General features: G+C 36.6%; 1 protein-coding gene across 1 annotated transcript; it reads left to right on the top strand.

The window, feature by feature from the left end:
- Positions 1-490: 490 nt before the first annotated feature.
- LOC120352733 (evolutionarily conserved signaling intermediate in Toll pathway, mitochondrial-like) lies at positions 491-11,126 on the top strand (the record flags this gene model as incomplete). Its single annotated transcript, XM_039434721.1, is given in 4 exon segments — positions 491-1,017; positions 4,175-4,401; positions 7,114-7,324; positions 10,752-11,126. Coding segments are annotated over 4 exon segments (1,200 nt in total). The 3' UTR covers positions 11,069-11,126.
- Positions 11,127-11,461: the final 335 nt, after the last annotated feature.

The raw sequence follows: 11,461 nt of genomic DNA, 5'->3' as shown, positions 1-11,461 counted from the left end.
TTTGCAAGACCACAGAGTATAATAGAAAAAGATTTATGATTTTGACTAGACTTTTTAAAACATTACAGTGGTTTATATTATATTCAGTAGATAAGGTGGAAATTTGGCTCAACTCAAAGTAATGATGGTTCAGCATACTATTTATTGTCCATTTGTTGAGTAATTACAAGCAATCATATGGAAAGTCCTTCGGAGGTTAAAACCTTTATTTGGACTTTTCTTCAAAGCTGTCTTCTCATCAATACACTCTGTGGGAAAAACATAACCTACAAAGTAGAGATTTTCTGATTTTGAGGTTGTGTACTAGTGTCCCAGTGTTTCTGATTTCTCCTAAGAAATGAGAATTTTCTAGCAATTGTGTGGTGTAATTAGTTGTAAAATTGATTTTGAAGTTAATTTTAATGATTTAAAACTGTTAATCTGATAATTCTTTTTCTTGTCAAGCTTTAGTATTGAATATTTGAAGTAAAGACATAAATTAGTAATTTTTGCCTCAACCAATGTGCTCAAATATCACTAAATCAATATTAAATGAAAAATACACGGACCTTAGTTTGATTTTTTGAGTTATAATGTCGCGAGTGCTACTTAGATTTTGTTTTCAATTTAGTGGTTATACCCGGCATACAAGAGTTTTGAGTTCCACCTCCAGAATGACAAGAACTTATAATTTTCAATACCCTCAACGCTCATTTGCTGATGATGAAAAGTCAAGACTACCCAAACTCAATGAATTTAGTGGGGTAGAAGACAAAAGCAAGGATGTATTTCTAGAAGTTATAAATAATTATGAAGCAAGAGAAGTTCATAAGAGAAACCATGTAGAGTTCATCTACGGAGCTTTAAAACAAATGAAAGATTTTGGACTTGAACGAGATTTAGAAGTTTATAAAGCTCTTGTAAATGTAATGCCTAAAGGAAGGTTCGTGCCTAGAAACTTTGTTCAAGCCGAATTTATGCATTTTCCCAAACAGCAGATTTGCATCATGCACTTACTGGAACAAATGGAAGAAAATAGTAAGTGAACATACAAAGATCTTTCTTATTTCACGATTTAACTCATGAGCTAGTTAATTATATGATTTTGATTTTAATTACCAATTTAAATGTAATTTTTCAAAACTAGATGTATTGTTAGATACATTAAAATGTTTTGATACCATAAAATGATATAGTAAAGTTTTATCCATTATTTTTATCCCTAAGATAGCATTTATTGATCTAGCTATCGCTATCACCATATCAAACTAAAGTGGAATATTTTCCCTGTGCTATAAATTAAGCTCATGTAGGCATCATTAAGGTTAAAATTGTGGGTAGGCAAATTAAGCTTGAACTCATGTGGGCATCATCCGCAATAAAAAATCTGAGGTAAGCCTAAATAAAATATAAATCTCAGTACCCTTTTAAATTATTTTATCACAACATTTTTCAGACATTAATGCCATTTTCAAGTCCAAAACATGTTGTGATAAAATAATTTAAAAGGGTAGGCTACTGGGATTTTTATTAAAAGTAGCCATAAAGAAAAAAAAACATGTATCCTATATTCTATAAACTCAGTTGATGCATCACAAGAATACTTGAGTTCTTTGCCTAATTTTCAGATAGGCAGCGTCAAAAGTTTCCAAATACAACAGAATAACCTGCATGGTTATTCATGTTGCGGAGATTCTAGACTCCCAAAAAGAGGCTTCTCATTCAACTCTCCAAATGAATAGAGTAGTAGCCTCTAGTAGTTTTTTTACAGCTTTATAAAACCAGAAGACCATTTTGCCCTGTACTTCTCCAGAAAGGCTATAGAAAATCTTATGGCCTGTTGTAGCTTATAGGTTTCTGCCAGCCTGCTTCGGGGTAGGCTACCTAGGGTTGGTGACCTGTCTCTTACTGAAGCTGTATATAAGTTACCACAATAAATTCTGCTCCTGAATTTTCTTGATATTCATTAGTAAGCATAATACATATTGAGTGTGCACCGTGAGTACCCCACGGTTCCAGTGATCCCTTAGGATGTAAATGACATAATTTTCTTCTAAGAGCCTTCTTCTATAGTACCTAGTAACACATCTTGGACATCTGGTGTGTGACCCCAAAGGAGCAGGACATAGATGATGTGGCTGTGGAAACTTGACTGGTAGACCATTTAAGACTGCTGTGATCTACCAAGTTTCTCAATCATTGTGGAGGTATAGAACTCTAGACAGTTTTCTGCAAACTTGGTTCACATAGTGATTTCAGATTAATCTCTCGTCCATCCAGAATCCTAGCTGCTTCACTGGATATGATGCGACTGGTTTCCTCTCCAATGAGCAAACTAGGATGCCAGTTTTGTTTTCATTGAGATTCAGATTGTTGGCTAAGAACCATATGCTAACTCTACGTTTAATGCTAAACCACGTTTAGTTGTAGATATGGTTGTATTTATCTGAATGTGTTTCATACGGGGTTTAAACGAACAGCTGACATTTTTCCGTTTAAACCGAGTATCTGCATACGGGCATAAGAACCACAACTTCTGTGATTCTAACAGGCTCCTCCATTGCCGGATCCACCTCTGGAAATCAATATGGTGTCGTCTGCTAAGAGCTCTACTCCTAATGATAATAACTGCTGTAAATAAATTACTGTATTAATTAACACTTCAATATTAGCTGCTAATAATAAACAATAATTAGTGCCTCCTACTGTTTTAAAGTCATTCATAAACAATATGAACAACAGGGGACCCAATAACCGAGCCCTGTGGTACTCCGTGCTCCACAACTTTCTACTTTCAGGTAGACGCCTCTTATTTGGGCCGCCTGCTTTCTATTTTTCAAGTAGGATGCAACTCTCGTCAGGACTGTACCACCTAAGCCATATATCTCTCCAGTCTGCCAATAATTATTTTGTGATGGACGCAAAACTGAGTTGTGGCCTGCCCAAATTTTGAATAAATTCGTTTGTGTTATTTGTAGATAATATTCATCCTCAAAGTTCTTACAATACTTAGGCCCGGTTGCACAACAGCCGGTTAAATTTTAACCGTGATTAATTTCACAAGAACCAATCAGAGAAGGAATATTTGAAAAGCCGGCTTCTCTGATTGGTTCTTGTGGAATTAATCACGGTTAAAATTTAACCGGCTGTTGTGCAAACGGCACTAAAAGTTATAATAGTTGCTTTGTTAATCCTAACCATCGAAAAAATTTATCATAAGAATATATCCCATGCTATTGGGCGTTTATGTTCCAAATTTCTCCTTAACTTAAGCCTAGTAGTTCTTTTTCGTGAAGCTATGTGACGCTGGTGGTCTCTCATACTGTGCCATTCTTGAGCTGCGTACACATATTCGTGCTTCCAACCCGCACCGAGCACGCTCCTCCCTCGTACCGCCCTCGTACCACCATCGAACCACTGTCGCACCGCCCACGCACCCATCATGAACGTTATGGAAGATGTTAGATCTTCTCGCGTTCCCCGGTCGAACGACTCTTGCTCGCCGGTCGATCATCAATCGCTCTGCTGGAGTGACGTTCGGTTGCTTCGCTCTGCTCCGCAACCGAACGTCACTCGAGCAGATCGATTGATGATCGACCGGGGAGCAAGAGTGGAACGCGAGAAGAGCTAACATCTCCCGTAACGTTCATGATCGGTGCGGAGCGAGTTGGAGGCGCGTATATCTGTACGTACCTTTACACTCTCACCCGGCTGTAACAGTAATAATAGACAGTAATCAGCCTGAGTGAACAAAAAATTGGCTTAAATTTGGAACATAAACGGCCTATACCATGGGATATCTTCTTATGCTATATTTTCTCTATGTTTTAACATGATTTGAGAGTAAAACAAATGACATGGAAAATTGTGTTAAAACAAAACTCAACTCCAAAGTTTGATATTTCTCAATCAATTGTGAAAAATTAGTAATTTTGTAGGAGTGAATTTGAGAGTAAAGCAATTGGAATGTTGAATTGGGTTGAAACTCATTACAAAAGTAGAATATTGCTTTAATTTTTTGAAGAGGAAATTGTTTTTTGAAACTTTTATTTGTAAAAATTTGGGAGAAGACAGTTTTCGGCTATGCCTGTTGCCTTCTCCCTATCATATTATAAATTATGATTATGATTTGTGATTGTCAATGAAATAAATAAATAAGTAATTGTAAAACATGAGAGTTTTTGTGATTTTACAGAAGTGATACCAGACGCGGAACTTGGTGAGCTGTTGATCAACACATTTGGCCAACGTGGTTTGGCAGTGAGGAAGTTCATGAGAATGCTGTACTGGATGCCGAAGTTCAGCAAGCTGTCTCCCTGGCCGCTGCCTGCCGAGGTGCCTCGCGAGCCATTCGACCTCTCCATGCTCGCCATTAAGAGGATCACCAGCGTCGATCCTTCTACTGTCATTTCAGTATTCAGTGTAAGCACCTCCTTATTTCAGTATTTACCGTTTTCAAGTACTGTATTACTATAGTGACCACCTTCCTATAGTAAGCAGCTTCTTATTTCAGTATTTACCATTTTAAGGTATTATTATTCCTGTATTGAGATTCAAGTTACTTTGTGAATAGAAATTACTGAGTTATTGCAGTTATTCAAATGCTAATGAATTAATCATTATTATTGAACGAAAATCCAAATTAAATGCTTTAAATCACCCCGTATGCTACTACAAATATTGACAACAGGGTAAACAGCTACTGTAGATGGAAATTCGATGAATAGTAGCGCTCATCGAATTTCCATCTAGCTGTTTTACCCTGTTGTCAATATTAGTAGTAGCATACGGGGTGATTTACAGCATTTAATTTGGATTTTCGTTTATAATAATGATTACTTGATAAAATCAGTGGAAATGATAAAACGGCATGGTGTCAATTTTCCTTTACCACCTCCTTCTATTAATAGAATCGAATAGAATTATGTTTTATTGTAACCGCTTCTGAAGTCTTCAGAAGCATTACCTTCGTCACAATATACAATAATAATTAATAGTAGATAATTGTACTACATTATAACTAAATAAAATTATTTAATAAACTGCTTGAGAGTATCCGTCATTAAAATTCTAGATCGTTCAGGTACTCAATTTCCAAACTATTCAAAGATAGGGCTTTTTATTCGATTGAGGAGATGTTGGCAGCTGATATTTCATGTTAATATTTGACGTCTATTATAATATTGTTATTGCCAATTAAAAATATGACTGTATATAACTGTGAAGAAACTAAGTACCGGAACTGTTGGCTGTGATAGTATTTCTCTGTTTTGAGTATGTGAAATGTATGTATAATGTATGTATATGTTTACCTGATGACTTTGTCAATAACATGTATTTGTTCACGGCAATAAGAATATTTTGAATTTGAATAACTAATAGTGGATAAGCTGTGATACAACTCATCCTGGAGTCAAAAACATCAAGTTATCTCGGTATATCTAATATATTTATTTTTTTAATTAAAATTTGTATCCTCATTTATTTTGGACTGTAAATCTTTGAAAGTGTGACACGTAGTACCTAGATATGGAGTGTTGTATAGATTGAAATAGGAACAGTTTCGGGCATAACCCTGTTGTGTAATTTCTAGAGTTATAGTTGTACAATATCAAATAAATAATATTCATGGTTTGTTCTTGGTTATAATGATCAATTATATTTTCGAAACATACTCTATTCACAAAGAAAGTATATTATATCCTCATGATTTGTTAATTTTGATTAATTGATTTTTTAATAAATTTTCATTATTGAGATTATTAATTCAATAAGATCATTAAATCAAATTTCAAATTGAGTTTGTTATATTTCTTCATAGACAACAAACAATTTGACAACAGTACAGAATTTGTTAAAATATTCTGGTATTTCATTATATTTCTTCATAGACAACAAACAATTGGCAACAGTGCAGAATTGGAAAAGGAAAGAGCTATCTGCCATCTACAAGGATAGCAAACCAATGTTAATCGGGTGAATACTTTATAACGTGATCTCACTGTATTAACCCCAGGTAAAAGAGTTGTAGGTGTATCATTACGAGCTCTGTTCCCTATCTTCTTTCTGTTCGGGAAAATGATGAATCTATTATATCATACATTGTAATATCTATCTATCATTGGTTGAATCATTCCGTCAAACTAACCGTGATTTATTCTAAAGAACACTTGAGTTATATTATTTACATCGATTATTCAGGCTAGTTGGGACCTTCCCGTAAGGGCTCCCCACCATCAAAAGCCATACGACTTTATTGTCCTAGCCCTATTACCATAGGTAAGGAAAGTATTGCTTTCCGAAAAAAATTAAGGTACCCCAATTTCTAAATTTCTATACGTTTCAAGGTCCCCTGAGTCCAAAAAAAGTGGGTTTTGGGTATTGGTCTGTATGTGTATGTGTGTGTGTGTGTATAGTGTATGTGCGACTGTGTACACGATATCTCATCTCCCATTATGGAATGACTTGAAATTTGGAACGTAAGGTCCTTACAATATAAGGATTCGACACGAACAATTTCGATCAAATGCGATTCAAGATGGCGGCGTAAATGGCAAAAATGTTGTCAAAAACAGGGTTTTTCGCGATTTTCTCAAAAACGGCTCCAACGATTTTGCTTAAAGTTATACCTAAAATAGTCATCGATAAGCTCTATCAACTGCCACAAGTTCCATATCTGTAAAAATTTCAGGAGCTCCGCCCCATCTATGCAAAGTTTGATATCTCAAAGTTAGATTCGTGAGTTAGTTAGATTCTCAATTATCAGGTTTCAGATACAATTTAAACAAAAAATTTCGAGTGGAAAAGATTAAGCATGAAAATCTCTACAATTAATGTCTTGTAACATTTTCACCTAGAATTAAAAATAAGCTCGAAATTTGCGAAAATGTGATTATCCAATTGCAAACTGTTGACAACTGTTGATTCTATTAAATCATTCACTATGAAGAGATAGCAGACCTCGTGTGTCTCCAGCGTTATTGCCCTGTCACCAGCTGGCTCAAATCTTTGAATAGTAGACTTGAGATGCGCGGGAACACTAGCGTCACGTGATCAATTTTCATAACAGCAAGGAAGTTGTGTGAGTGCGCCACACCAGATTTTTTATTCTAACGAACAATTTTATTTTGACAGACTAGAGATGTGGAAGACTCCATAGATGATACGTGGATTATAAGCGGTCAGAGTCCAACACAGCAGGAACTACTGGCCAGTCACAAAAAGAATTCTCCCGTCTACATTGAGGGAGCATTCAGGATATGGCTGAGGAAATCATCGGTCTACTATTTTGTGCTACGAGGAGATCCAAGACCTCCACCTGATCCAGTCGAAGCCGATATTGACGGTAAGATTCAATATTCACGTTATTTCTTTGTGTCAAATGGAAATTCTTGTAGGATATTTCGAAACAGATAGAACTATAGTGAGGTCCACGTTATAATGGAAGTGGAGAAAGATAGGAGGAAAACGTTGCCGATCCTCTGTCTTGTCAATGCCTTTAAAATCATCACATCAACGTTTCAAAAATTCTCCATATTGAAGGCAAAATATTCATCATTAGTATAAAAACAGTTTCCTATTAGAAAATCCTTAATTTTAAGTTTATATTCACTCACTATTATGCTCTTATATGTAACGGTAACTGATTATAAAACCTAATTGCACAAGCCCTAAAACTAATATGACTAGATTTTTAACGACAATAATCGTTTCTAAGGTTCAACCTATTTCATTTGTTGTGCGAATGAACATCAAAATGACTAGAGAATGAGAGCAGGTTATTCTTTACAAATAATAAAAATTGAAAAATAAAAATACACGGCAAACACATAATTCTCAAAATCACATTCTTTAATGTTCTAAAGACGGTAGCTGATACAGGTTTATTGAGGTAATATTAACGGTTCATTCTCGTTTAAAATATTCAATTATATTTTATTAGGCAAGAAATTATATTTTTCAATAATTTCTTAATTAAGATGAAATATTTTGTTAATGAATATTAATTCTACATTGTTAAACGACGATCTGGCAACAGAGCTAAGCGAGAAAGAGATAGCGCTATCCGCTTTGTTGAATGATAGACAAGGATAGCATACCATTGCTAATCAAACACTGCCATTATAACGTGGACCTCACTATATTCCAGGCAATGAATGTATTGTAGATGGTTTGAAATATGTGACATAATCAGCTAATAAATTATTTTAGTAGGGCCACTTGAACTGTTAATTAATATAGAAATAATTACATAGTATGAAAATGAACTATTCTTTTTGGAAAAATTTGAAAATGACTTGAAAGCCGTAACTAGTTGTGTTTTATACAAGTTATGTAGGAAAGTTTTGAAAAAAGGTAGTATGTAATTATTTTATATTGATTAGAGATATTTCAGATTTAGGAAATGATACTAAGCCTATATAATGATACTAAGCCTAATACTGAATGTCCCCTAACCTTGGGGGGAAGGGTTAGAGCAGACGTTGGGGTTGGTTAGAAAGTACAATGTTTCTGGTTTCACCACCTGTATATTGAGAACGGTTAACCCTAGAAAAATGCTTAAAAAAATACAAAGTGAAGCTACCTGAATTACTACAACTTGACTCATCCACGATTTTGATAGTTCTCGAGATATATGGCGCTGAAAATCAATTGGCTAGACTTGTTGTGAATATTGATCGTTTCAAGTTTACTAGGGTGTTTCAAATTCTAATTTATCAAAAAAAAACACCAAAGATCAAACACAAATACAAAGTAATAAACAGTTTATATTCAAATTTTGATATAAATTTCTCACGATTTTCTAGATCTCAAGTGAGCATAATCCTCGGTTAAGATTGCCTGCGTTTGCTCCAGTCATAAATCAATATTGATATTACCGTTACAGGCTTTCAAGATCCTGTCGATTTGGACATTCTTGGTAGGGTTTGCTCCGCCCCCTGTGAGTTGGGGTGAGTCGAACATCGGACTCAAGATTTTTTTGAAAACCAGAATACACCCACAGTATCCCTGCTTGTCGTAGGAGGCGACTAAAAGGGGCCCCCTTTCCAAAGCCCTTCTTCCAAAACCCTTCTTCTCCTGCTTTGAAACTTTTCATTTCTAGAATGGCACTTGTACCATTGACAGCTGTGTGTCATTCTCTCTTTATTTTTCTATATGTCGGCCTTCCTTGGCCATATACTTACTTCCTCTTAGGCCAACCGAAGGTGTAATGTGGACCTTGCTGAAGGGTGGTGCTTTTATATGGTGTCTGCAGGAAACCAGGTACCCTCCTGTAGTATTCAGCCTTGCCTGGACATGCGGGGCTCTGTCTGGGTAAACTTTACTCCACAGCTGTTCGTAGGAACCACATGAACAAACAAAACAAAAAAAACCAAACTCCAAAACAACTCCAGAAGTTGCCTTGTCTTCAAGCCCATCGGGATCTGCCCCATCAGGGCAGATTTCTCAATTTGAAATGGGTGCTTCAGGAACACAGGAGGTTCCGTTGCGGTCTCTTGTAGAGGCTATCAACATTTAGAAGGCTTCTACTGATCACGACATGGATGACGTAAGCTCAATCACACCATCCCAACTGGAGAGGAGTGATGAGCTTCTCACAAGTCGCGAGAGCAATCGCGAAAGGCAAGAATAAGCAGGACTGCCTGAGGATGAAATAGAGCAACCGAGCAGTTTGTAGGTGGAGACACCAAACCTCACCACTGCTCAAATAAGGGAAGCCATTCAGGCAAAACTTCTTGAGAGAAATGAGGCTTTTGACCATGCAAAGTTTCGGAGGAGCAAAAAGAAAAAACCAAGAGACCTGAGATGGTTGAAACTCCAGGCACAAATGTGGTAAAGAGGCTGAGTCGAGGGTGGCCAGGCCACAGTATACATACAGTATGGAACTTGGCTAGTACCCTGTCGCAAAAATCCTATTGATGGTTGATCTCGTTCGCTGCTACGAGCCAATCAGAAGACCAGGATTGGATCTCGCCAAGGTCACGTGACGTGTCTAGTATTTGCGCCATGTAAAAAGCATTGGTTAGATAGGCGTTTTATTGACAGTTTCCATTCTGTACCTATTCTGTGGCCAGCGCCCTAGAAGCAATTTGGCGACACCTCCCTCAGCGCAAGGACCTACAAAGAAGGCCAGGAGTGGAACTCACGTAGGTCACGAGGACCAATCAGTCTGAAGAGACTGCCTAGCATATCACACTGGATTGCGAGAGACTAGGGGCAAGGAGAAGGGCTCTGTTTAGTTGCAAGCTACCAGGTGATAAATGGGATGTTAGTATAAGGGAAAACTCCTGAATCTTGTAAAGGACACAGGTATTTGTTTGCCCAACTGACGTACCTACTTGGGACACACAATAAGCACCGGTTGACGTGTGAGGTTCTTTGAACCTTTGGATCCGCCCCTTCAAACATAACATAACAGGGTTTACTCCACTCGTGAAACCAATATTGATGTATTAAGGTGCGTACAGATTTACGCGAACATGAGCAATTCACTTCTAATAATCAGCTGATGCCAAGTTTTTTATATCTGTATCTTACCGTTTCTGTTAAAATACAGATATAATCAGCTGATTAAAAGTGAATTGCTCATGTTCGCGGCGCGTATATCTGTACGCACCTTTACCCTTACATGCTTCCAATATCTCAATTAAAATTTGAATTTAATATTCAATTTAAGGAAGATTTATTAGAAATTGGAGTGTACCAACTGTTTGTATATTATTATACAGTAACAGTATTGCATTCTTGAAATGGCGTTGCACTAATTTCAGATGTGTCAAGCTTCAAGCCTGCCAGCCTATTCGCACCGCCCGTATCAGAACTGGCCATCCAGACCTCTGTACATGAACAGGAAGACGGCGTTTACTATGCAGTCTGTTGTACAGGATCCTCAGGCAAGGACTCGCTTCTGTCCTGGGTCAGGATACTGCAGAGGACGAATCCTATCCTGGGCGAAGTGCCCATCCTATTCAAATTCTCGTCTCCCACTCGCGATCTTGTTTCAACCGATGCTAAAGACAAGGACAGTAAAGATGAAACGAAAAGTGATAGTCAAAAATCGAATGAGACAACAGGTAGCAATCCATAATGATCATAGTGTTTATTTTAATCTAGGGAGATGATATTAAAAGCTCTATTTAAATTTATCAGCTTTGTTTCTTATACTTTGAAAAGTTTGCACAGTGCCAGTTTAAACAGAATCTCAGCTTCAACTGGTTTAAATCAATGTTGAGTTTCATTTGCAATGTGATTAATTTTGAGATTAAACTCAATTCAGATTGAGTTTGTAAGATAATTTAGGAGAGGAACAGCACAAGGTTAACTTATTTTTCCTCTCCTTATCATTTTGATAATGTACTTATTGTATAAATGAATAAAGAATAAAGATCAAGCTAACACTGTGCAAACTTCCCTTATCCAACTACCATGATCACAAAGGAACTACTCTACCTGGATAACAAACGTTGTCTGTAGGTTTTAA

This window comes from Nilaparvata lugens, chromosome 8, assembly GCF_014356525.2.
Source record: "Nilaparvata lugens isolate BPH chromosome 8, ASM1435652v1, whole genome shotgun sequence".
Classification (NCBI taxonomy): Eukaryota; Metazoa; Arthropoda; class Insecta; order Hemiptera; family Delphacidae; genus Nilaparvata; species Nilaparvata lugens.
The sequence above is the reverse complement of the archived record's forward strand: the minus strand, read 5'-3'. Positions and strand labels throughout refer to the sequence as shown.